Raw genomic sequence first — 26,576 nt, forward strand, 5'->3', positions numbered from 1 at the left:
GGTTTTTGGGTGTGGGTTGGGTTGGATTGTGTTTTGGTGTTTATTTTTTTTTTTCTTTTTTTTTTTTTTGTTTTTTTGTTTGTTTTCCTTGTCGTTTTGGCTTTTTTTGTTGGGTTTTTTGGTTTTTGTTTTTTTTGTCTTTTTGTTTTCTGCAAACACAGGCACTGGACGTGGAGGGCGGGGGGGGTGAGGAGCAGGGGCCAGGGTGGAGGGGTCTTGGGGTGGGGGGGACGGGGTTTGGGGCGGGGGGGTGGGGGGGGACAGGCATGCGGACGCGTGCTTCGGGGCCGCAGCTCCGGCTGCCAGCTCGGCTCCCATCGCCATCGCCATCGGGCTGGAACCAGGACAGCCACCGCCAGCTCTGCGGGGACGGGACGCCGGTGAGGCGCAACCGCGGCACCCCGGCCGCCCTCCCCTCCCCTCCCCTCCCCGTCGCCCCCATCCCGCCCTCACCTTCACTGGAGTGGGGCGACGGGGGCCCCCGACCCGTGGAAGTGGACGTTCTGCCACTTGCCGTCGCGACGGTGCCACACGCGGGTCTCCTCGGACTGGCTGGTGCGGGGCCGGCCCTGGGCGTCGATGTACTGGGTGAGGCGGATGTAGGCGATGCAGGCGGCGTCCTCCCCGATGACATGGACGTGGGGGTTCAGGATGGTCGTGTGGATCGGCTTGTTGTTCTTGGAGAGCACTGCGGGCGGGGGGGGGCGGCCATCAGTGGGCAGCGGGGGGTAGGCAGGCGGGAGGGATGCGGGGCAGGGAGGGGTGGATGGAGAGGCAGGATGGGCAGGGAGGGGGCGGGCAGGGTGAGGGCAGGGTGAGGGCAGGGGGTGGGCAGGGCACTGACAGGGTGCAGGCAGGGTGAGGGCAGGGGGCAGGCAGGGCGCTGACAGGGGGCGGGCAGGGTGAGGGCAGGGGGCAGGGGGTGGGCAGGGGGCAGGCAGGGCACTGCCAGGGGGCGGGCAGGGTGAGGGCAGGGGGCAGGGAGGGGACTGACAGGGGGCGGGCAGGGGGCGGGTAGGGGGCAGGGGGTGGGCAGGGGGCATGGAGGGGACTGACAGGGGGCGGGCAGGGGGTGGGCAGGGGGCAGGGAGGGGACTGACAGGGTGCAGGCAGGGTGAGGGCAGGGGGCAGGGAGGGCACTGACAGGGTGAGGGCAGGGGGCAGGGAGGGCACTGACAGGGGGCGGGCAGGGGGTGGGCAGGGGGCGGGCAGGGCACTGACAGGGGGCGGGCAGGGGGTGGGCAGGGTGAGGGCAGGGGGCAGGGAGGGCACTGACAGGGGGCGGGCAGGGGGTGGGCAGGGGGCAGGGGGCGGGCAGGGCACTGACAGGGGGCGGGCAGGGGGTGGGCAGGGTGAGGGCAGGGGGCAGGGAGGGCACTGACAGGGGGCGGGCAGGGGGTGGGCAGGGGGCAGGCAGGGCTGGGCACTCACAGTTCTCGAAGTAGAAGCGGTGGAAGTCCATGCCCTCCACCAGGTTGCCCAGGGCCTCGGGCTCGAAGGAGGTGAGTCCCGGGTCGCAGATCTTCCTGCAAGGCGGAGGGTCAGCAGCGGCCCCGCCCTGCCCGGCCCCGCCCCACCCGGCCACACCCACCCGGCCCCGCCCCACCTGCGGGCCCCCACTCACGCATAAGCCTCGAAGTCTCCATTGTTGACGGCCTCGATGAGCTGCTCCGTGATCTTGATGATCTCCTGCTTGCGGGCTGGGGGGGGGACACACACACGATGGACACTGTCACCGCCCCGTCCCTGTCTCCGTCCCTGCACTGGGGTCCCTGGGATGGAGCGGGGGGGGGACACGGACACACTGGAGGTGGTGGCGGGAGGGGGCTGGGTGGGAGAGGGACGGACAGGTGCCATGGGGATGGGTGGATGGGCTGTTGGGATGGACATGGAGAAGGGACACATGGGAGGGGGACCATGGGGACAGACCGACCATGGGGACAGAGATGGACTATGGGGACAGACACATGGACCATGGGGACAGACACAGGGACCATGGGGACAGCCAGACTGACCCTGGGGACAGACGACGGGGACAGACTGACCCTGGGGGACAGCCTATGGGGACAGCCAGACTGAGCCTGGGGACAGGCACAGGGGCCTCCGCACAGCCAGGGCCCCGCAGCTCTGCCATACCAGTAGCAGCATCCCCATGGCCCAGGCGTCCTGTGCCCTCCCAGCATGTCCCAGTGCTCCCCAGTGCCGTCCCAGTGCCAGCTCAGCACGTCCCAGTCCCAATACAGCCAGTTCCGTACCAGTGGCTACCAGTACCGCAGTGGCACTGTGGCTCCGTGCCATTCCGGTGCATCCCAGTACCATCCCAGTGTATTGCAATGGATCCCAGTTCCATGCAAGCGCATCACAATACATCCCAGTGCAATCCTGTTGCACCTCAGTGCTGCGCCAGTGCGCTCCGATACATCCCAGTTCCATCCCAGTGCAATCCTTCTGCATCCTGGGGACACCCCAGTACCACTCCAGTGCATCCCACTACACCCCAGTTTACACCAGTACATCTCAGGGCCATCCCAGTGCATTTCAGTGCAACCCAGTGGCAGCCTCCTCTGTCCCAGTGCTATTCCAAGCATTCCGACTCACCCCAGTTCCATCCCAGTGCATCCCAGAGCATTCCAGTGCCTTCCTATTGTATCCCAGTGTCCCGTGCCCTTCCAGTGCATTCCAGTTCACCCTAGCTCCATCCCAGTGCATCCCAGTGTCATGCTGTTGAATTCCACGGTGTCCCAGTGAACCTCAGTGCAATCCCAGTGTGTTCCAGCACCATTCCAATGGGCCCACTCCACTACATCCCAGTGCTACATTTCATCCTGATGCCACACCACTGCATCCCTGTGCCACTCCAGCGCATTCCAATGCAGCCCAGTTCCATTCCAGTATGTCCCAGCGCTATTCCGGAGTATATCATTACACTCCAGTTTGTCCCAATGCATCCCAGTGATGCCCCACTGAATCTAAGTGCCAATCTACTACGTCCCAGTGGTATTCCAGTGCATCCCAATACATCCCAGTTCCTTTCCAGCGCATTGTGGTACCATCTTATTGCTTCCCAGTCCCTTCCAGTACGATTCTCGTGGCTTCCAGCACATCCCAGTGCTGTTCAGATGCATCTCGGTGCCACTGCACTATATCCCAGTGTGTTCCAGTGGATCTCAGTGCCACCCCCAGCACGTCCCAGTGTTTCCCAGTGCATTCCAGTGCTATTCTGGTGCATTACAACACAGACCAGTTCCACCCCAGTGCATCCCAGTGCCAACCCATTGTATCGTAGCACATCCCAGTGCCACTCCAGTGCATTCCAATACAGACCAGTTCCACCGCAGTATGTCCCAATGCTATTCCAGAGTATATCATTACACTCTAGTTTGTTCCAGTGCATCCCAGTGACATCCCAATGCCATTCTGCTTTGTCCCAGTGCTGTGCCAGCGCATCCCAATATCCCCAGTGCAGCCTAGTTCTACCCAGTGCATCCCACTGCCATTCCAGCACATCCCAATTCATCTTGGTACCATCCCACTGTGACCCAGCGTCATTCCAGTACATCTCAGTGCCATCCCAGCCCATCCCAGTGCACCTCGGTGCCATGCCAGTGTCCCCGTGCCATTGCAGTGCATACAGAGCCATCCCAGTTCCACCCCAGTTCACTCCAATGCATCCTAATGCCATCCCAGTGCACCCCAGTGCCATTACTGTGCATCCCAATCCATTGCGCTGCCATCCCAGTGCAGCCCAATACATCCCAGGGCATGCCAGCACCCTTCCAGCGCATCCCAGCTCCACCCCAGTGCCATCTCAGTGCATTCCAGTGCAACCCAGTGCATCCTGGTGCCACCCCAGTGCATCCCAGCTCCATCCCAGTGCCATCTCAGTGCATCCCAAGGCATCCTGGTGTCATCCCACTGTATCCCAGCACCATCACAGTGCACCCCAGCACCTTCCCAGTGCATTCCAGCATCCTCCCAGTGCATCCCAGCATCCTCCCAGTGCATCCCAGAGCCGTCAAATTGCATCCCGGCTCCACCTCACAAGCTGCATCCCAGCTCCGCCTCCGTTCTGGTGTATTCCAGCACCCTCACAGCGCATCCCAGTGCCGTCCCAGTGCCAGCTCCACTTCAGCGCAATCTCAGTGCATTCCAGTGCATCCTGATGCCACCCCAGTGCCATCCCACTGCACCCCAGCTCCATCCCAGTGCATTCCAGCGCATCCCAGTGCTGTGCCAGAGCATCCCAGTGCTGTCAAACAGCATCCTGGCACCATCCCAGTGCGCCCCAGCTCCATCCTAGGGCATTCCAGCGCCTTCCCAGTGCATCCCTTCCCCGCAGCCCTCCCGCATCCCTGTCACCTTTTGTGTCCTCGTCCTCGATGGTGGTGTTGGTGCTATCGGACGACTCCTGCCAGCAGGACGGCGGCGGTGCAGGGGGAGAGACACAAACAGAGGGGGTCAGAATCGGGCCCAGCTGGGAGTTGGCGGGGGGATGAGCCCGGCTGGGGCTCGTCAGGACCCCGGCGATGCCGGATGCCGCAGCGGCGGGGGGGGGACGGGACCCCCTCGTCGTCACCGTGCCCCGTGCGCGCTCCTCATCCGCTCCAGCGCCACGTCAGCCCCCTCCCTGCCCCGCGCCATGGCTGATGCTGGGGGGGAGGATGGAGGCGGAAAGCGGGGCCCCAAACGACCCCGGGGGCTAACGAACGCGGGCGAGGCGAGAAGGGAAGAGAGGCAGCAATACCTTTATGCCGTCCGCGGGGTTATGAATTACAGTAGTTTGAGGCTCCTACGGGAGAAGGGAGAGAGACAGAGGCGGGGGGGGGGGGGGGGGAGGAAGCGAGAGCCCGGGGGGGACACAACGGAGTGGGGGGATGACGGAGCGAGCGGCACGCGGACGGGGGCGAAGAGAGACCCAGACCGGATTCGGGGAGGGGCAGAGGGGGGAGAGAAGCAGAGAGTCATTAGTCCAGCGAAAGCCCAAATGGTTTAATTCACAGAAAGACGGGAGGGGGGGGCGGGGAAGAAGGGAAAGAGCAGGGTTGTGGGGGGAGAGACGCAGAGAGACGGCCGAGGAAAAGCCGGCTGGGTTGCGGAGGGCAGCCCCGTGCCCGTATCCTGCACTGGCTGCGCCGGCCGGGCATCCCTCTGCCCGGGTGCTCTACTCACCGTGCCAGCTGAGCATCCCTCTGCCCGTGCCCCGCACCGGCTGCGCCGGCCGGGCATCCCCCTGCCCGTACCCGACACTTGCCGCGCGGGCTGGACACCCCTTCACCCGTACCCTGTGCTCACACTACCAGCCGGGCATCCCCCGCGCCCGTCTCCTGGCTGCGCTGGCCAGGCACCATCCTGCCTGTATCCTGCGCTTACCATTACCGGCGCGGTGTCCCCATGCCCGTACCCCACGCTCGCCATGCCGGCTGGGCCTCCCTTTGCCCGTATCCCGCGCTGCCGGAACCAGCTCGAGATGCTCGTGCCCGCGTCCTGCGCCCGCCGTGCCGGCCAGGCACCCCCATGCCTGTACACTGCACCCCCTGTGCCGGCTGGGTGCCCCCGTGCCCGCATCCTGCGCCCACCTTGCCGTCCACGTTGCCGGGGCGGCCCCGCGTCCTGTGCCCGCCGTGCCGGCCAGGCAGCCCCTGCCGTACCCTGCACTTACCTCAGGGTCCTGCTCAGCATCCCCAACCCTGCACCTGCACCCTGCACCCACCTCTTTGTCCCCACGGTGGGGGCACCTCACGGTCGTACCCTGCACCCACCTGTTCATCCCCATGGCGGGGGGGCACCTCACGGTCGTACTCTGCACCCACCTCTTCGTCCCCATGGCGGGGACACCTCACGGTCGTACCCTGCACCCACCTCTTCGTCCCCACGGCGGGGGCACCTCATGGTCGTACCCTGCACTCACTTCGCTGTCCCCATGGCCGGGGCCACCCCATGTCGTACCCTGCACCCACCTCTTCGTCCCCATGGCGGGGGCACCTCACGGTCGTACCCTGCACCCACCTTGCTGTCCACGTCACCGGGGATCCCCTGCCCACGCCCTGCACCCAGCCTGTCCCCGCCACGGGGCACCCCTGTGCCTGTACCCTCCACCCCCTTCGCTGTCCCTGCGGTGGCACCACCGCCGTGTCCGCAGCCTGCACCCACCTTGCTGTCGTGTCGCAGCACGTCTCCATGCCCGCGTCCTCCACCCACCTCACGTCCCCGCGGTGGGGGTACCCCTGTGCCCGTATCCTGCCCCCCCCCCTCCGTCCCCCCTCCCTGTGACGCCCCCCCATGCCCACCGACACCAGGGACTGAGGGACAGACAGCTGGACGCGGGGGGGGCGGGGGGTGGGGGTGGGGGGGCGCATGGCGATGGATGGGATGGGCTGGCGGGATGGATCCGGCGAAGGGGGTTGCGGGGGGAGGGGGGGGGTTGCGGGGGGGACACACTTACCAGTGCGGCGGGTGGGAGCGTCCCCTTGGGGCTGGTGACGCCAGCGCTGCCTTTGGTGCTGTTGGTCTGGGGCTGGGGAGGACAGAGGGGGGGCTCAGCGACATGGGGGGGGGCGGCCCCCCCACAGCCCCCTCCACGGCCCCTCACCTTCACGCCATCCGCCTTCTTGTTCAGTAAGCTCTTAGCTGCTGTGGGGGGGGGAGAGAGTGTCAGCGGCCGTCCCCTCCCCTGGGGACAAGGGACACTGTGTGTTATGTGTGTGTCCCCCCCACCGACACCCAGCCCCCACCCCCCACCCCGATGCCCCCCCCCCGGCTGCCGACAGCACCCACCACCCTGGTGCTGGGGGGGAGACACGTGCTGGCAGGGGGTTGTCCCCATCCTGGGGGTGTCCCCAATCTAGGGGGTGTCCCCATCCTAGGGAGGTGCCTCCATCCTGGGGGTGTCCCCATCCTTGGGGGGTTGTCCCCATGCTGGGGGGGCTGTCCCCAAGCTGGGGGTGTCCTCATCCTGGCAGCTGGCCCCATCTGGGGGGTCCCCATCCTTAGGGAGGGGGTGTCCCCATCCTGGGGAACACACACACATGAGCCGGGGGGGGGTCCCCATTCTGATGGCCCCCGCGGCGGGGGGGCAGTGCTGGCTTACCTTGGAGAAATGCAGAGAGGAAAGCGAGAGAGAAAGGAGGGGGCAGGGGGGGGAGAGAGAGAAATGGGGAGAAAAGGAGGAAAAAGGGAAAAACATAAAAAAAACAACATAAAAAAGATGAGTCGAGTCGGGGGGGGGGCGGGGGGGTGGCCCCCTGTGACCCCCTCCAGTGTCACCCTGCAGGGGGACGAGGACGGGGGAGAAAAAAAAATCTGTCACTGCTATCGAGACCTCTGGCCGGTGAGGGGGGGGGAAACTGGGACCTGGCGGGGGGGGCAAGTGGCTGGGGGGGGTGGCGGGGTTGTCACCTCGAGCATCCTCGCTGCTCCTCCAGGCCCGGGGATCCCCCCCCCGCGCCGCACCACCGGGCTGGGGGGGGGGTGTCTGTGTGGTGACAAGTCCGGTGACAGCAGGGTGGCACGGAGCAGCACCCAATGGGGGATGGGGGTGGGGGGGGGGTTGGGGAGGCAGGCAGGGGGGCAGGGGACACCCCCACTCCCCCCCCCCCCCCAGCGGACCCATGTCCCCATGGGGGTCTCTGGCGGGGTGTCCCCAAGGGTCCCGGTCCCTCCTCCGAAAGCAGGCGGGCGCTGAGAGGTGGGGGTTTAAACCAGAGCCGAATTGGGGGGGGCCAGGGGAGGACCCCGGCGTGGGGGGGGTGGGTGGGACAGGGCAGCTGTAGCCCTTTTCGGGGGCCGGGGGGGGGCACGGTTTAAAACCCGCCGAGTGTTTCGCGGCGCCACGAACACCGGCTGCAGCTCTCAGGAAGCCATGCTGGGGGGGGGTGGGGGGGGTGGGACAGGCGTGCGGGGCTGGGGGGGGCACATGCAGAGGGGTGGCATGCGGGGGACACACACACACACACACAAGGGGGGACGTGGGGGGGGACGCGGGGCATGCGGCCAGTTTGCCCCCCCCCGCATGCACCGGTGTGCCCCCCCTGTGTGCGGGTGGGGGGGGGGGGGGGGGCAGTGCTGTGGGGTGGGAGCAATGGGGGGCGGGGGGCGGGGCGGAAAACACCCTAAAATTATCGCACAATCACCCCCAGCTCCCCATTGCTGACCCAGGCGGGGGCCCCTGGAGGGGTCCCATGGGGGTGCCACCACCGTGTGTGCCCCCCCCCCCGCCAGGAACCACCAGCCCAGAGCAGGGCATGAGCACCCAAGCAGGCCCCCCGGGATGGGGGGGGGGCAAGCGCTGCCGGAGGTGGTTGGGGGGGGGCACAGAGACACACACCCCCCCCCCCCCGGGACCAGCCACGGGGGTGACAGCAGCGGGGGGGGGGGAGGAAGAGTGGCATCTCTCGATCCCTGTGGGGAGGGGGAGAGGTGGGGGGGTGGGGAAGGGGGGGATCAGTGCGGCGGGTGGGGGGCCATGCATGCGCTCCGATTTCCGAGGAGGGCACCCGAAACCCGTTGGGGGGAGGAAGAGGATGGTTGGGGGGGACATGGGGACTGGAGGGTGAGGGGTGGGTGACACACACAGAAACCAAGCGGGGCCAGGGGAGAAGGGGGGTGGGGGGGGTGGGGGGGGCCCGGGGGGGGCCCTTTGCGGACGCGTCTACCTTGTTCCACCAGCCCCAGGGGGGCCCCGGCGGCGGCCGCCGACATGGTCGGAGGAGCGGTGGTCTGTCTGCCCACTGCGGGCAGGAGAGAGAGAGAGCAGAGAGAGAGGGAGCAGAGCTCCTGTTAGGGACGGCCGGGGGGGGGGCGGGGGGGGGGGGAACGGTGCTGCAGCCAGGACCCCCACCTTCCCACCCCCCCCCCCCAAACAAACCCTGGGGTGCCCATCACCCCGGCCTCAGGCCTGGAAGGGGCTGGCGCTGCTCCGTTGTCGTTCGTCCCACCCTCCCACCCCACCCATCCCCCCCCCCCCCCTCCGTGTCACCCCCCCTCCCCCCACCAGAGTGGGGCTGGGAGGCGGGGGGGGGGACACAGGGACCGGGCACTACCTGCTGCTGTGTGCGTGGGGCCGGGGGGGGCCGGATCCTGCCCCCCCCCCTTGGCTAACACATGCCCCCGTCCTCGCCAACAGGGGAAAAAAGGGGGGGGGGGATAAAGAGGCGGGGTGGGGGGGGGAGAAAGAGAGAAAGACAGCGACAGAGAGAGGGGGGAGGGGGGCACTGGCCTCGGCGGGGGCTGTGGGCAGGGGGGCTGTGGCCCCCTGGCCCCCCCCAGCCAGCAGGAGACCCCCCTTACCTGAGAAGTTCCTGGTGGCCAACATGGTGGTGAGGATGGCGCCCTGCAAGAGGGGGGGGGGCAGGGTGAGGCCCTGGGCTGGGGGGGTGCAGGACAGGGTGGGGGATGGGACGGTGGGGGGAGCCGTGTCACGGTGTGATGCGCCAGGCAGGGCACGTGGTGACGATGGCACAGGGTGACACACCGGGCAGGGGGAGGATGGCACCGTCCTGCCCCGGGTACCACTGGGATGGGACCGTGGGCCGTGGTAAAGCACCGGGCATGGCCGGGATGACACCGGGCATGGCCGGCAGGACACCGTGCCACACCGGGGCATGGCCGGGATGACACCAGGCATGGCCGGCATGACACCGCGCCACACCGGGCATGGCCGGCATGACACCGTGCCACAGCAGGCATGGCCGGGATGACACCAGGCACGGCTGGGATGACACCGTGCCACACCGGGCATGGCCGGCAATGGGACCACGGCACCACTGGGATGAGACTGTGCCTGGTGGGAAAGCGCCGGGGGGCTGCCTGGATGGGACCACGCTGGGCAGGGAAGCACCGGGCACAGTCAGGACGGGACCGTTGGGGTGGCTGGGACAGGACCATGCTCCACTGGGCGCTGCCAGGATGCGGCCCGCACCGCTGGGGGCATGGCTGAGGTGGGACAGTGGCCCATGGGAACAGTCCCGGGACGGGCAGGGTGGTACTGAGCCCGGGGGGGGGGGACACGGGGACACCGGGCATGGCCAGGGCCGGGCGCAGCCCCCGCTCCTCCCTGGGGATCTCACCTTGAGCTTCCTCCGGGCGTTGAATTTTTTCAGACACTCTACCGTCTCCTGCCTGTGCATCATGGAGGCCACGGTGGAGCGTTGCTGCGTGGGACAGGAGGGTCAGCAGAGGCACTGGTAGCCACCGGGGGCGGGAGGACACGACACACTGGCAACACGCTGGGGGTTGAGGGGCTGGGGGGGACAGCACTTACGCAGACCCACGGGTGCTTGAGGGCTTCGTGGGCTGTGATGCGCTTGGCGGGGTTGATGGTCAGCATCTGGTTGATGAGGTTTTTCGCTTCAGGGGTGACCGTGTCCCATTCGGGTGAAGGGAACTGCAGGGGGGGGACAACACAGGGACATGGCAGGGCGACAGCTGGAGAGGGGCAGCCCCACGGAGCCTGCGTCCCTCCACCTCCCCACGTGTCCTCAAAGCCATCCCACAGGCTCTGCCTGGTGGTGATTAGCTGTAGTGTCCCTCAGTAGGTTCCAGAGTGAACGGGCTGGCCAGCCACAGCGCGGGGGGGGGGGTGCCTGGCACCGGGACTTACGTCGTAGGCACCGGCCTTGATCTGTTGGTAGAGTTTGTGCTGGTCCTCGTCCCAAAACGGCGGGTAGCCCACCAGCAAGATGTACAGGATGACACCTGGGCAAGGGAGAGCCAGGTCAGGGCAGGGAGGGACGGGGACGCTCGGCCTCCCCATGGCTCCCTCCAGCCCTGCCCAGGGACAGCAGGGTCCCCAGGACGGCCTGTCCCCACGCCAGCCTCCCCAGTGCTGCCAGGTGGCACTGTCCCCCACGGAGCACCCTCCCACCTGGGAGAGCATGGCACCACCCAGGCACGATGGCCACGGGATGAGGACAGGGTGGGGACAAGGTGGGACCGGGATGGGGACAGGATGGGGAGTGCGATGGGACCAGGGTGGGAGCAGGATGAAGGGGATGGAACAGGGATGGGGACAAGGACGGGACCAGAGTGCGACCAGGATGGGGACAGGAGTGGGATTTGACCAGGATGAAGGAGACAGGACCAGGATGGGGACAGGGATGGGACCAGGAGGAGGACTGGGACAGGAACTGGGATGGGAGCGGGATGGAACTGGGGTGGGGATGAGGATGAGACTGGGATGGGAGTGGTATGGGACTAGGAAGGAGCCAGGAAGGGGAGAGGACGGGAGGGAGATGGGGATCGGGATGGAAGCGGGAAGGGGACAGGCGGGACGGACTCACCGCATGCCCAGATGTCCACGGGTTTGCCGTAGGCCTCTTTGCGCAGGACTTCGGGGGAGAGGTAGCCAGGCGTGCCCGCGAAGCCTGCCACCGAGAGCGGCAGGAGCCGACTGAGCCGCGCGGGCACGGGGCAGGGGCAGGGACAGGGCGGGCACGGGGCAGGACGCGGTGGGCACGGGACTGGGGAACGGGCACGGGCTTGACACGGGGTAGAGTCATCGTGGGCAGGGGGGGATGCAGTGGGCACGCTGCAAGGGCACGGCAGGCATGGGACAGGGCAGGCACGCGGTGGGCACGGGGGGGACGTGGCAGGGACAGGGCAGGGACATGGCGGGCAGGGGGGGATGCGGTGGGCACAGTGCAGGGACGCGGTGGGCATGGGGGGACGCGGCGGGGACAGGGCAGGGACATGGCGGGGACGCGGTGGGCACAGCGCAGGCACGCGGTGGGCATGGGGGGACGTGGCGGGGACAGGGCAGGGACATGGCGGGCAGGGGGGGACGTGGTGGGCACAGCGCAGGGACACGGTGGGCACGGGGGGACGCGGTGGGCACAGGGCAGGGAGAGAGTGGACACGGGGGGACGCGGGGGGCAGGATGCTGCGGGCATGGCCGTGGTGGGGCAGGGGCAGACCCTGGCGGGCAGGGGACGGGGACGCGGGGGTCAGGGGACGGGGACGCGGGGAGGCGGTGGCACTCACCGAACCACGCCTGCTGGTCGCCCTGCACCTCGATGGCGAGGCCGAAGTCGGCCAGCTTCACGGCCGCCCCTTTGCACTTGCTGGCCAGGAGCAGGTTCTCGGGCTGGCGCGGGCAGGGACAGGAGGGACCGGGGAAGGGGGTGGCGGGGGGGGGGACATGGACACAGAGGGGACGTTGCAGCCGCCCCCACAAGGTGGGGGGGGGGTCCCCCACCGCCAGCCCCAGCTCGGCGTCACCCCGCATCCCCCCAGCCCCAACGGGGAGGACGTGGGGGGCGATGCGGGGGGGGGGGGTGGGGGGCACACCATGAACACCCAACTCGAGGCAGGAGGGTGCCATGACTGGGGGGGGGGAGGGGGATTGGTCACACACACCCCCGGAAAGGGGAGATGGCAGCTGGGGGTCCTCAGAGCAGAGGGGACCCCCCCAGCCAGGGGAAGCTGACACCCTCCCCCCCCCCTCCCCAGGACCCATGGAGCCAGGCCCCTCCCCACCATCCCCCCGGAAGCTGTGGACCCCCAAAGCGTGGCGGGGAAGTCCCCCCCCGTGCAGAGGGACGGACGGAGGGGACGCACTCACCTTGAGGTCCCTGTGGACGACCCCCATTTGGTGACAGTGGAGGACGGCCTCCAGGATCTGCTGGATGCAGTGGCTGCGTGCAAACATCGGGGGGGACGGGGGGGTCAGGGGCACGCTGCCCCCCCGCCCCGCCACCTCCCACATCCCTCCCTAAGCTGTGGGCACCCGGCACCCGCACCCCCCCCAAACCAGCCCCCTGCCAGCCCCCTGGGGGGGGGACACGCTGTGAGAACAAGGGGTGATCTTGTAGTGGGGGGGTGCTGGGCTCGGCAACGCCTGTGCCCCCGCCTTGCCGGGGGGGGGGGGGGATGTCACTGCCTGAGGGGTCACTGAGTGGAGGTTCCCCCCTGGGTTGTCACCTCTGGGGGGTCACTGCCTGGGGGGGGGGGGGGTTGTCACTGCCTGGGGACTCACCGCTTGTGGGTGTCACCTCTGGAGAGCCACCCCTGGGGGGTGGCGGGGGTGGGACGACAGGTCACTGCCTGGGGGTCACCCCTGGGTGCCCGTCAGGGAGTGCCCCCATCTTGGCATGGAACCACGGGGGTCACCCTAACGGTGCTGCTGTGCCCCCCCCCCCGCCTATGGGGACCCCCCCCCCCTCAGCCCTGCTGCCACCCAGACGCCGGGGTCCCCCAGACAGACTCACGGGGGGGGGGGACGGGCACGGGGGGGGTGGTGCGGGGAGGGCGGATGGAGACGAGACAAGAAAGAAAGAGGGAAGGAGCGGGAGGATGAGAGGCTGAAATGGGGGTGAAGGTGGGGGGGGGGGCCCGCCTGGCTGGGGTGCTGGGGGGTGGGGGGCAACCTCCCTGCAAGGGCGGGGGGGGGCAAAAAAAGTGAAGGGGGGGCAGAAAAAGGAGGGAGGAGAGAGCCCCAAAGTGGGGTCCCAGTGAGGGGAGCGGGGGGGCCGGGAAGCGGGATGCTCCGGCGGGTGGGGGCAGCGCGGGGGGCACGGCCCCCCCGGCCCCCCCCCCGTTATACTGACCTGCGGCTCCCTCTGCACAGGGGCAAAGTGATGGGTGGGAGAAACGCGTGCTAATAGCTCATGGACACAGTGACTGCAAAACAAAACGGGGGGCGGGGGGGGCGGGGGGGGAGTAGGTGGGGGGGGGCGGGATGGGGTAAAAGGGGGTGGGAGGGGGGCAGGATGGTCGGAGGGCGGGGCGGGGGCAGGATGGAAATAAAGTGGTGAGGGGCAAGATGGAGGGGTGGGGGGCAGGAGAGGGGACAGGGGGTGGGGTGGGGGGGCGGGATGGGGATAAAGGGGTGGGGGGGCAGGATGTGGGGCAGGGGGTGGGGGGGAGGATGGGGATAAAGTGGGGGGGGTAGGATAGGGATAAAGGGGTGGGGGGGGCAGGATGTGGGGCAGAGGGTGGGGGAGAGGATGGGGATAAAGGGGTGGGAGTGGGGGGCAGGATGGGGGGGGGGCAGAGAGGGGGCGTGATGGGGAGGAATGGGATGGAAGGGGGGGGGGACGGGGGGGCAGGAGAGGGGGGTGGGAGGGTACAGGGGCAGGAGGGGGCAGGTGGGGGGCAGAAGGGTGGTGGGGGGGGCAGGAAGGCAAGTAGGGGGCAGGTGGGGGGGCAGGAGGCAAAACACAGGGAAGGGGGTGCCGGGGGGGGGGCAGCGAGCGGAGGGGCAGCGGTGGGACAGACGGACACGCGGACGGACACACGGACACGCACAGAGCCCGAGCAACGCGTGATGGGAGACGGGGGGGGGACGGGGGGGACGGGGGGGGGACAGGGGACGAGGACGGACGGAGTGGGGAGGGGGCACGGGGGGGTGGAGGGGGGGCGGTGGGGGGGACAGGGAGGGGGCGGAGATGGGGGGAACGAGAGAGGGGGGAGAAACAATGTTGTGAAAGCCCAGAGACCACGGGGACAGGCACACGGTGGGCACACAGGGCACTGGGGGTGGCACCGGCACGGGGGGGGGGGGCCCTGGGGGCCCCTCCCCCGCCACCAGCCCCCCCTCCCCTCCAGCACATGTCATGACAGCACCAGGCCTCAGCGGTGGGGGGGGGGGGAGCACGGGGCGGGGGTGGTGGGACGTTGTGGGGTGGGGGGGGCCCCACCGAGCACCCGGCAGCGGGATGGAGCCGGTGGTGGGGGCCGGGGGTGTCACGGTAATGGTGGGGGCACCGCTCCACCCGCTGGGTGCCCCCCCCCGCCTCTGCCTGCCTTGCTGGAGCTGCCCCATCCCTGCAGCCCCCGGGCCCGGGGGGGGTGTGGGGGGTGGCGGGGTGCCACTGGGGGGAATCCAGGGGGGTTTGGCGGGGGGGGGGGGGTGGGGCGGGGGCTCACCTGGCATCAGCTTCACTGTAGTACTCCCGCGCCACGATGTCCTCGAAGAGCTCGCCGCCGGTCACCCTGCAACGCAGCCGGGCCACCGCGTCACCCTGGGACCCCCCCGCGTCCAGGCGCCCCCATCCCCCGGCACCTCCCGACAGCCACCCCCCACCGACAACCCCCACCCCCCCCCAGCGACACTCACAGGTCAAAGACGAGGTAATGGAAACCCTCCTCCGAGATGCTGTCGTGGAGCCGCACTGCGGGGACGGGGACGGGGACGGGGACAGGCTCAGCCCTGGGAGCCCCCAGCCCCCAGGCAGCCCCCACGCGTGGCACACGCGCGTCTGTGTCACACACAGCCCTCACACCCGCACCCGGCCCGGCCCCAGGGGGACACCCTGCCCGTCCCAATGGTGGCACCAAGCAGGACCTCAAGGGTGGGACCCACTATGTCCCCAGGGTGGCACCCAACATGGCCCTGGGTGGCGTTGGCACACCCCCCACGGTGGCACCTGGCACGTCCCAGGGCTGACACCCAGCAGATCGCTGGGATGGCATCCAGCAGGACCCCACCTGTTCCCAGGGTGGCACATCCCCATGGTGGCACCCAGCGTGTCCCCAAGGTGGCACCCAGCGTGTCCCTGGGCTAGCACCGAGCAGGACACCATGGATGAGACTCCCCCACACGTCCCCAGGTGGGCACTCGGCATATCCCAGGGTGGCACCCAGCCTGTCCCCATGCTGGCACCCCGCACGCCCCCGCGGTGTCCCCAGTGTGTCCCGGGCCAGGTGCCACTCACCGATGTTGGAGTGCTTCAGCAGCCGGCAGATGCGGGCCTCCCGCTCCAGCTTCTGGTGGTCTGGGGGGACAGGGCTCAGCCAGGGCCACCCTCTGTCCCCACCCTGGGACACCACCCTGTCCCCACCCCGCCTGCCCCACAGGGGTCACCCGTTCCCGTCCCCGTCCCCGGCTGGAGGAGCCCGCGGGTGCCCACGTGTGAGCACGCGCGGCTCTCGGGGGGGTGCGCATGTAGGTGTGCACATGGGTGCAGGTGTGTGTGACGGTGTACACGTGTGGGGACCGAGCATGTGTGCACCGACCGGTGTGCGGGTGCGCGCGTCGGGGTGTGCACGTGCGCAGACGTGCCGGTGCGGGCAGGTTTGCACTTTGGGTGCGAGGGTGCGCAGGTGTGCACAGGCGCGGGGGGCTGCGCACCTTCGTGTGTGGACGTCCGCGTGTGTGGCTGTGCAGGTACGGAGGTGTGCGCGCGCGCGCGGGCGGGCGGGCAAGCGTGTGCGGCTGTACCTGTGTGTGACTGTGCACGTGTGTGCGGTTGTGTGCGCGTCGCGGGCGTGGGGTGTGGTCACCCATGGACGCGTGGCGCGGGGTGCTACAAGTGCCTGTAGCTGTGCCCGGGCGTGGCCGTACCCCCAAGTGCCCGCGCGCGCGGCGGTACCTGCGTGTGCAGCTGTGCCCGCGCGCGTGGGCGCGCCTGGGTGTGCCCGGGCACGTGTGCGCTCGTGTGCCCGTGTTTGCCACCGTACAAGCGTGCGGCTGTGCCCGCGCGCGTGTGTACTGGGGCGCATGCGGCGGCGTGGCCGTACCTGTGGTGTGCGCACACACGCGTGTGTGGTCGCGATGACACGCAGACAGCTCACACGCTCACACGCACAGCCCCCCTCCACGCATGCTGGACTCACACAGAGCAAACACGCGCCACTCACACGCGTGTGCACACACACCCCCACCCCCGGCCAAGGTACACACACGCACGTACACCCCAGTGCACCCCCCACACCCCGTGCAAGCGTATGCTGCCTGCTCACGTGTGTGCACCCCGCACCTACACCCCCCCGCCACGCACACGCTACTTGGGCGCGAGGACTCCCCCCACTGCGCGCAGCACACACACCCGCTGCTGGGGGGGCGCGCGCACACCCTGGGACGCACACCCGCTCCGCTCACTCCTGGGCACGCAGCCCCCCGCGTACGCACCGTGCACACGCTGCTGGCCTGTGCGACAGACCCACTGACACAGCACCCCCCCCCCACTGCTCCCGTGTGCGCACACACCCCGCCATGGACACACACACCCCGCCGTGGACACACACACCCCGCTGTGGACACACACACACACGTGTGCGCACCCCCATGAACACACACCCCCCCCCATGAACACACGCACACGTGTGCGCCCCCCACCCGCCACGAATACACACACTGCACACCCCCCCCCCATGAACGCACACACACACACAGGGCTCACACCAGTGCACACACACACACACCTGTGCACACCCCCCCGGCCCCCCCACCCCACTTATGCACGTACACATGTGCGCGCGCACACACACACACACACACACACAGCCTGCGCACAGGGGCGCGCGCCCCCAGGGGACACCAGGGGTGCCGCAGGGCACCGGGGGGACACCCCGGGGGCGAGACCCCGCAGGGCAGCAGCAGGAGGGGCCGGGTCCAGCCCCCACTGAGCACCCCCCCACCCCCAGCTGGCACCCGTCACCACGGCCATCACGGGCGTCACGGGTGTGATGGGCACCACGGGTGTCACCGTGGGCGGGGGGTCGGCCGGGCTGCGGGGTGGCCCTGGGGGAGGGGGGGGGGGGTGTCCCGGGGGGGTGTCCTACCTCTGGCGGAGAGCTTTTTGGTGTTGATGATCTTGGCGGCGTACTCATGGCCGGTGCAGAGCTTGACGCAGCGCCGGACCACCGAGAAAGCCCCCCTGGGGAGGGGGACAGCCTCAGCGCCCCCCGCCTGCCTCAGCTCCCCCCCCCCCCCCAAAGGGGGGCTCCCACCCGTGACTCAGCACCCGCGGCCGGCCGTGACTCAGCATTGGGGGGGAGGGGGGGGGTGAACCCCGACACTGGGGGGACCCCGATGGTGCCGGGATGGGGGGATGGGGGGGGGGGGGGGGACGCTGAGCGGGGGGGTTTGTTGGTGGGATGAGTGTTGGGGGTGCGGGGGGGGGGGGCAGCATCATGGAGGGGGTCGCGGGAAGGATCCAGCACCGGCAGCTGGTTGCCATGGGGACGGCGGGTGGCCCCGGATGGCGGCGGTGGCCATGGTGGCGGCGGCAGTGGTGATGGCGGTGGTGATGGCGGTGGCGGCAGCGGGCACGGGGCCCAGCTGCGGGCACGACGGGACACGGCAGCCCCAGGGACAGGGACAGCGTGGCTGTGCCCATGCAGTGGCACCCGCTCTCCCACGGCCTCTCCAAGGGCCACCACCACCCGTCCCCCTCCCAGCACCAACGTCCCTGCCCTTCCCCTGCCTGGAGGGTCCTGGGGGCAGCGGGTGCCCCCGCTCTGCCCTGGGGGTGGCAGAGGGACCCCTGAGCCAGGCTGGGGACGTGGCAGAGCCCCGTGGCACCCCGGCACTGCCACACTGAGTGTCCCACGGGGGACACATGGGCCCGGGAGGGTGGTGGCCAGGCTGGGCCCCCATGTACCGGGACACTGAGGGCCCCTCGCTGGCCGGGACCATGGGGACCCTGCTGCTGCTGGTGGACAAGGGGGAACCCCCCCCCCCCCCAACCCAGGGCCTGGCACCCCCCTGTCCCCCTGTCCCCTCCCCACATGGCCCCAGGGACAAGGGACACGGTGGGTGACAGCTCCTGCGGGAGGGACGACTGTCCCGGACAGCCCCCACCCCCAGCCAAGATGTGCCTCAGTTTCCCCCACCGGCCGGGGGCAGATGTCCCCAAAAATCCCGGCATGGGGGGGGATGACACACGCGCGATGGCTGGCGGGTGACACGGAGAGATGGGGGGGGGGGGGGAAACCGCGTTGCCATAGCAACCAGGACGGGCTGGATTTTGGGGAGAGCGAGGGAATAGCCCCTGATGGCACCGCATCCCCCCGAAGGGACCACGTCTATGCCTGCAAAATGTCCCCCCCCACCGCCGGGGGGGTGGTGTCCCCCCTTCCCTGATGAGGTCTGTCCCCACCTACCCCCTTTCCCCAGTTTTACCCCCCCCAACCCTGCACGCAGGTCGTGGCGGGGGGGCGGGGGGCAATCTGCCGCCCCATGGCCTTGAGGGCAAATGAGCCCCCACCAAAACAAGCCCCTCCTCAGCTCCCCCCAGCACTCGCTCCCGGGGGGGGGGGGTCATGCACACGGCGGGCACAGAAGGACCCTGGGGTCTTTAAGGACTCGGGGGGTCCAGAAGGGGGGGGGGGGAGCGAATTAGTGGATTTGGGGAGTTATATAAGGCCCAAAGGGGTCTAATGGGGGCTGGGGGGGGGGGGGGGGGGGGCTGGAGGATGAGGAGGGTCTGTAACGAACAGAGGGGAGACATGGATGGAGGGGTCTATAGAGATGGGGCAGGGGGGGGGCTGGAGAGATGGGAGGATCTCTAGGGGCGAGGGGGGGGCGAGGGGGGCCTGGAGGATGGGGGGGGGGGGTCTAAAAGGAGCGGGTGCCCCCAGAGACTCAAGGACAGGCGGGAGGATGAGGGATCCAGGGGGGCGATAAGGACCCCGGCGGGGGGGTGTCCATCAGGATTGAGGGGGTTTGGGAGGTCTATAAGGACCCGCGTGGCTCTAAGGGCTGGGGGGGGGGGGTCGGTAAGGGCTTTGGGGGGGGGCTCTGGAGGGATGCGGGTCAATAAGGACCGGGGCAGCTATAAGGACCAAGGGGGTCTGGAGAGATTTGGGGGGGGGGGGTCTGTGAGGATGGGGGGGGTCTATAGGAGCAAGGGGGACTGTAAGGATTTGGGGGGGGGGGGGTCCGCAGGAGCCAAGAGTGGCATTGGGAGCGCTGGGGGATCTGTGAGGACTGGGGGGGGGGTCAGGAGAGACGGGGGGAGCTGTATAAGGATGGGGGGGTCCATAGGGTCAAGGGTGGCTATAAGGGCTGGGGGGGTCTATAAGGACTGAGGGGGGGATCCGGGGGGGCTTGGGGGAGGACCGGGATGTCCAGGGCATCCATAAGGACTGCGGGGGGCGGGGGGGGGGGTAGTCAGGAAAAATGGGGGGGGATGTCTGTAAGGATGGGGAGGTCCTTGGGGAACAAGGGGGCTGCAGGGACTGGGGGGGGGGTCTGTGGGCACGGAGGGGGACGCGGAGGAACCGGGGGGGGTCGGAGGCTGTAAGGCCCGGGGGTCCCTGCGGTCGGGGCCGGGGAGGGATGCTGGGTGGCGGGGGGGAGCTGGTACCGGCCCGGGGAAGGGGGGGGTATGAAGGGGGGGGTTATGGGGGGGGGCAGGGCCAGTACCGGGGGGAGGGCAGTGCCGGGGGGGGGGGGGGGGCTGGGCAGGGCCGGTCCCGGTTGCCCCGTCCCGCCGGGTGGGGGGGGGGAGATGCGTCACGTCTGCACCGAGCGGCGGCCGGAGCCCCCCCCCCCCCGCCCCCCATCTCCCCCCCCCCCCCCGCCGCCCCTCGCCCGGTGCCCGGTGGCCGGTGCCGGCGGCGGCTCTTACTTGCCGATCTCCTCGTAGAGCTGGTACTCGTCGGTGAAGCGGGTGCAGGGCACGGTGGTGGCCATGCTGCCGCCGCGCCGCGCCGCAATGAGCCGCCACCGGCTCCGCTCCGGCTCCGGCTCCGGCTCCGCCTGGCGCGGGGGGGCGGGAGGAGGCGCTGCCGGGCCGGGGGAGGCACCGGCCGGGGGAGGCACCAGCCCGGGACAGCCCCCGCCGCCCCCCACATCCCCCCCCCCAACCCCGGGGTGGGATCCCCCCCCCGCCCCCTCCCCTCCCCTCCCCTCCCCTCCGCCTCCCCCGGGGCACCCGCCCGATCGCCCCCGCAACGCCGGTCCCCACCCGCATCCCCCACCCCGGGGCTGGACCCCTCCGGGACCCCGCGGGGATCCCCCTTTTCCAACGTGTCTCCCCAAAGGTGTCTCCTCCGGGACCCTTTTATCCCAAATCCCACCCCCCCCCCCTCCCCAGGTTGGGGGGGACACACATCCACCCCCCCAAAACGTCCCATATCCAGACACCCCCCCCCCCCCCCCCCCCCCATCCCCGGGATTCCCCCCCCTCGAAATATTCCTGCATCCAGGACCCCTCCCACGGATCCCACATCCCCCCTCACACAGGAGCCCGAATCCAGGCCCTCTCCCCCGCCCTGAGGACCCACATTCACCCCCCCCAAAAAAGCCCCATCCCCAGACCCCCTCCCCGGGATCTCACATCCCCACCAAGGCCCCCAAATCTACTGTCCCCCCCTGGATCTTCCCCCCCCGTCCCCCCCAAAAAAGACCCCAGTATCCAGATACCCCCCCTCAAGGAACACACATCCACCCCCTCCACCATCGCCCCGCATCCCCCCCCTGCGGACACCCCCTTATGTGCCCCCCAATACCGACCCCCCCCCAACGTCACCTCAAACAACCCCTCCAGCTCCAACCTCCCCACTAAGCAAAAGACCCGGGAGGGGTCTGAGGGGGCAAAAATCTCCCCCAAGGGCACCTCGAAGCCCCCCCAGTGCTTGTTGGAGGGGGGGGACGACAAATTTTTCTCGGGTGGGGAGGGGGGGGGGCAGGCGCAAGAGGCCACCCAGGAAGCCACCAGCAGCCCCAGGGCCTGGCCGGTGTGTGGGGACAGCGGGGTCCTTCCCCGCCCCCCCCCAAGCCTCACAGCGGCCCAGTGGGGGCGAGCGGGTGGGGGGGCGGCGTGGGGCGCGGGTGCCCACCCCGGGGCGCGGGGCGAGCGCGGGTGGGCGGCTGGCGGCTGGCGCTGCCGTTGCCATGGGGACCGTGGGCGGCCGTGGGGGACTGCGCCGAGCCCGGTTATATTTGTGCATCGCCACCGGAGAAATTTCAGCGCCCGGCGCGGGGGAGATGGGACACACACACACACACACACACATGCACGCACGCACGCACGCACACACACACACGGCGACAGGGAGGTGGGGTGCAGTGGGGTGAGACCTCCGAGGTCAGCACCCCCAAAGCCACCCCACCAAATCCAGCCCACCCACCCCCCCCGGCCCGGGATCCCGTATCCACCACCCACACGGACACCAAAAATCCAGCCCCCACCACCCCTGTCCCCGGGGCCCACGGTGGGGGACACGAGGGCCACCCGCAGACGTCCCTGTCCCCAACCTTCAAGCAGGGTGGTGTTGGGGGGGGTCAGGGTGCATGTGTGTCCCTCCCCGGGCGGTGGCACTGAATCACTCACACGCCCCGCGCTCCAGAAACGTTTTTATTGCAAACCAAAATAAAGGGGGGTGGGGGGAAGGCGATGGCCGGGGACCCCCAGCCCACTGCCCCAGGGTGGGGGCCACTGGGAAGCTGCAAGAGCTGGGCTGGGCCTGGGGGGGTGGGCCCGAGGGCTCCCATGTCCCCCCTCCCGGCCCCCAAAGTGCTGTGCCAGGGAAGCCCAGACATTTCTAGGGCTACTGGGGGGGGCTGGTGGCTACGAGGGCTGGGCCTGTACCCCCTGACAGGGACCCCCGAGCGCAGCCTGGACCCCCCCCCCCCAGCCCCGTGCCACAGTGTTACGGGTGACAGCCCCGCTGCTCCCTGCCACCTGCAAGGGGCAAAGCTGCCCGGTGCCAGGGCAGGGAGGGAGCTGCCCCCCCAGAAGCCTGCAAAGAAGCATCCTCAGCCACCAGAAATAATAATTATGTCACCCAACGAGCTCCGTCTATTCCTGAAAAACAACCGCGCCGTCGCCAGCGCGAGGCGAGGAGAGGAGAAGGGTCCCAGCCGCTCCGGGTTGCCTTGGTGATGGGACGTAAATCTGCATTCGCCAGGTTTCCCTGCGCGTACATCAAACGGCCGGTGCCGGGTGGTGAAGGCAGCGGAAGGATGCCGGCAGCGCATCTCACCAGCCAGTGGGTTAACGGGCACCGGCGCTGGGCGCGAGGGTCCCAGGAGGGCGGGCGGGTGGGTGGGTGGGTTTCTCCTCTCCCCACTTCGTTTCTCGGCGGTTTTACCGACGCCGTCAAAACTGCACGGCGCCGGGGGAGATGTTGAACATGGAGGGGTCGAACTTCTGGCCGCGGAACGGGGAGCCCTCGGTGTCCCAGCCCTTCTTCAGCATCTCATGCACCTTCTGCAAAGAGGCCACAGGCTCCCGTCAGGCCAGGGCTGACCCCGCACCTTTGTCCCCTGGGCGAGGGCAGTGCCCATTCCCAAGGGCACGCAGCCGCTGCCGTGCTTCACCCCCGCCCCTCTCCCTGGCTCGGGAAAGGGCAGACGGGCACGTGGGAGGCAGGGAGCGACAGGCAGCGAAAGGCGGCAGCTCGGTGGGGCTCATCCCGGACCCACGTGGGCTCATCCCAGCGCAGAGGGAGCGGGGGGACGGCGGGGCCATGGCGGGGAATCAGCTCACTGGCATTTGCCAAGGGGCCAGGAAGGGAAAGGCAGGAGTGTTTCCGGCAAAAGCCAGGGACCACCAGAACCTCATGCCCCCAAAATGGAGATGTGGGGGGACGCTGTGTGAGGAGGAGCTCGGAGACGGAGCAGAGCTGTGGAGCTGCCCCACGCCGCACCCTTTTACCGGAGACGGCATCAACGGAGGAGCCGGAGAGCACGTGGCTGGGCTGGGGGCATGGGACAGCCGGCACCTACCAGCTCGTGGCTCTGGGGCTTGCCCTGCAGCTTCTGGTGGTAGTCGAAGGTGAGGCGGTCCAGCATGGCGTGCTCCTCCTCATCCACCGTGGCCATGGAGCGCTCCTTGTTGATCTTGTCGATGTCGATCTGCTCCTCACCCTCCAGGATGGCGTTCCACCAGTACTCATCCCCTTTGTTCAGGCTGATCTGGGGAACAAGGCCGGGGTCAGAGGAGAGCGGGGAGAGGAGCCCCCATCCTGCGTTACCCCCAGCCCGTCCCACACCCCGTGGCAGCGACACTGTGAGCCTGACTTAATGCCACCCCGGGCCACATGGCTGATGCCACAGAGTATGGGGCCCAGGGAGCCGGGTCGGCTGGTCTGTGGCCACCCTGGTAGCCGAGAGCCCAGGGACCCATCAGCTGAAGAGGCCTTGCCCAGCAGAGCACGGGGCCAGGGCTCCCAGCACGGCCACGCTGCAATTTTGCGTTTTGCTAACCCAGAAGGAGCCCTCGCCTCGGCTCCTCACGGGGCTTGCTCCACGGGTGGCAGTGCGGGTGACAAAGGCGGCAAAAAAGTCCCCTGCCCCTCCGTGCCACCCCTGCTTGTCACCAGCACCCGCCTCCCGCAGCGCCGTGGCTCATTGGGAGGCCGTGGAAGGATGGCCCGAGGAGAGGGGACATCCCCTCGCCTCCAGCCGACATCCTCGCCGGCAAAACCCACCGGCCATCCCCGCCGCACCAGCAGTGCCCCGCACGGAGCCACACGGGGCCGTGCCGGGTGTCGGCGTCCCACACTGGGAACCCCGACCCGCTTGGTTTTTTTTTTTGGCCAGGAGGGGTGGGCTCCTTTCTCCTGTATTATTTTAGCAATAATCCCAGCAGCAAGGAAGATTTATGGCGTTCGTCAGCCTCTCCGCAAAATCATCAATAAAGGCAGACAATACAATTTACTCAAACCTCCCTGGAAGCTCAACAGCTCTGGAGGGGAAAACACGGGCAGCCATTAAAGTTATGGAGCCGGGTGTCTCTCTGCGGTGCGAAGAAAAGGAACCAATTAATACGGGAGGGGGTGGCTGGGGCTTAATCCTTCTGGGAGAGCAGAGCCGGTAAAATATTCCAGCTCGGGGAAGGCGTTGTGTTTTCCAGCTCGACAGGCACGCTTGCTCTCCTCTTAATTGCACGGTTCCACTTTCCAGGGGAGGAAGAGCTGATGAGGTTTTGCTCGTGGGCTTCCCAGCCCTGGGTGGGCAGGCAGGGGGAACGGCAAGCTCGCCAGGAACCTCGGCCCTTCGACGGGCAAGACGAGCCGTGGGCCAGCTGGCCCGGCCAGCCCAAGCCTGCGGCATGCCGGAGCACCCTCCGGGCTCGCTGCTGCTCCTCCGGGTTTGAAACCAGAGGAATGTCCCCACGGCGACGCTGGTGAGGTGGGAGCTTCCCTGGTGATGGCTTCGGTGCGACGGCAAGGCCCTGCCTGGTGTGTCCCCGCCAGAGCCAGGCAGGCAGTGGAGGGACAAACGGAGGCCGGAGGACGTAATGGCTTATCAGGCATCACCTCACCTCCATCCCAGAGCACCAGGGGAAGGAAAAGCCATCCCTTCTCCCTTTGCTACCAAATCCCTTCCTCCCCTGGCACCCCACCGCTGTCCCCCCCAGGGAACCCCCCCAGAGCCACAGAGCAGGTGGGAAACACCCACGAGATCCAAACCCCCCTCGTCCACAGACCACCCCCAGCGAAAGCCAGGGGAGCCGCTGCCGTGAGCGCCAGCCCGGGGATCCTCTCCTCCTCCCCACCCCATGCGTGGCCCTCGCTTTATTTACCACACACTGTTTCCCGCCCTGCTGGGAAGACAGAATTATTCATTTCCTCACCAGCTTTTCTGCGGTGCACATCGCTACAGTGCCGAGCGCTTTGCAAACAATAATTAATTAACCTCTGCAGCCCGCTTTGCGCGCGCGGGGGAATTCGCTCATCCCCCTTTGTTCCAGGGGGAGATATGATAAAGTGGGACTCGCTCCGAGCTGGGAGCCCCACTTTCCAATGCGAGCCTCCGAAATGCCCACGAGCCAGGGCAAAGCTCTCTCTGTCACCTTGAGCTTGGGGTTTTGTGCTTTGAAGCGGTGGCGAAGAGCTCGCGGCGGACAGGTCCGACCTCCAGGACGGGGAGCACGGGCTCAGGTTAATCCTTGGACAGGCTTCCGCCGACGGTCTCCGGTGATTCAGCCCGGCGCTCCGCTGGCCAACCGGGCTACGAAAGCTTGTGGTGATGGAGAGGCGGGCTGGAGCCTCACCGAGCGCTCAGGTGCAGGAAGGTCGAGGTTAAGGGAGAGCCGAGAGCCCACGGCAGATGTCTGGGCTCAGCCCAGGCGGGGTGACGCCCTGTGAGCACCGGACCTCACCCACTCACCGAGGAAGGCTCCGGGTGCTCGACCAACAGCACCACGCGAGGCTGCACGCTGCCTCGGGGGCGCTCCGCAAACCTGGGGGGGGCTCCAGGAAGGAAGCAGGGATTTTTTTCACAAGGACAAATCCCGACCTGATTACACTACTCGCTTCGAGACAAGCCAAAAGCTTTGCTCTCACTTGAAAGTTGCCTCTACAAGTTCCCCAGCCCAACCCTCCAGGGTCCTAGAAACGCTGGCGTCTGTTTGCCAGAGGAAGGATCAGGGCCCTGCAGCGTGCCTGGGCTCTCAGGCAGACTTCGGCTCTGCTTTTTTGGCTGGCGGGTCCCAAAGTGCCTCCTGGGCCGTAGGAGATCTTCCACCCATGGCCGAGAGGGGTAAAAGCCCAGCTGAGCCTCCTGGGGCTCAGGGGAGGCAGGAACAGCCTCTGCAACAGTGGCCTGAGGAGAGGGAGGCTCGCAGGGGGACAAGCTGCTGCGTCCAAAGCCAGCAGCGTCCTTGTGCCGCAGCGCCCGTGTTCCCAACGCTGGTGACATGAGCTGTCAGCCATCAGGGGAAGGGGCTGCTCCCACGTCGGTGCGCTGGGCAAAGCACAGGGGCCGGGCGAGGATGGATGGCAAGGAGCATTGCTGCAGGCGGAGACGGACGCACGGGAGGGATGGGACACTCGGCAGGCACATCTGTGGCCAAGAGGGATCCTCCCGCGGTGCGCAAAGAGGGTGACAGGCATCATCGGCATGGACACGGTGTCATGTCACATCTCAACACCCTGCCAGGAAGGGCACACCCCTTTGTTGC

General features: G+C 68.3%; 2 protein-coding genes across 7 annotated transcripts in view; both read right to left on the reverse strand.

The window, feature by feature from the left end:
• Positions 1–94: 94 nt before the first annotated feature.
• Positions 95–20,733, reverse strand: CAMK2B (calcium/calmodulin dependent protein kinase II beta). Of its 6 annotated transcripts, XM_074563895.1 has the most exons (22): positions 20,631–20,733; positions 20,292–20,422; positions 17,500–17,594; positions 15,651–15,710; positions 15,053–15,107; positions 14,863–14,928; positions 12,557–12,629; positions 11,977–12,079; positions 11,277–11,360; positions 10,598–10,692; positions 10,259–10,381; positions 10,065–10,148; positions 9,286–9,328; positions 8,652–8,726; positions 6,590–6,627; positions 6,443–6,514; positions 4,745–4,789; positions 4,360–4,408; positions 1,625–1,700; positions 1,432–1,526; positions 454–688; positions 95–361 (listed from the first exon to the last, which is right to left on the reverse strand). In XM_074563895.1, exons 1-21 carry the CDS (start codon positions 20,634–20,636, stop codon positions 456–458), a joined length of 1,701 nt encoding a protein of 566 aa, XP_074419996.1. In that variant the 5' UTR covers positions 20,637–20,733; the 3' UTR covers positions 95–361; positions 454–455. The 6 variants fall into 6 exon arrangements, with proteins under 6 accessions (XP_074419996.1, XP_074419999.1, XP_074420000.1 ...); XM_074563898.1 differs by lacking the exon at positions 20,631–20,733 and having other exon boundaries at positions 6,590–6,630; positions 20,292–20,464; XM_074563899.1 differs by lacking the exons at positions 8,652–8,726; positions 20,631–20,733 and having other exon boundaries at positions 6,590–6,630.
• Positions 20,734–22,009: 1,276 nt separating this feature from the next.
• NUDCD3 (NudC domain containing 3) overlaps positions 22,010–26,576 on the reverse strand; it is a 32,494-nt gene continuing 27,927 nt past the window's right edge. The window contains exons 5-6 of the mRNA XM_074563610.1: positions 23,396–23,584; positions 22,010–22,877 (exon numbers count right to left, since the gene is read on the reverse strand). Of these exons, the coding sequence (XP_074419711.1) occupies positions 22,767–22,877; positions 23,396–23,584 (300 nt within the window). The 3' untranslated portion in view covers positions 22,010–22,766. The remainder of the gene's footprint in view (positions 22,878–23,395; positions 23,585–26,576) is intronic.

The sequence above is a fragment of the Larus michahellis genome, chromosome 20 (assembly GCF_964199755.1).
Source record: "Larus michahellis chromosome 20, bLarMic1.1, whole genome shotgun sequence".
NCBI classification, from domain to species: Eukaryota; Metazoa; Chordata; class Aves; order Charadriiformes; family Laridae; genus Larus; species Larus michahellis.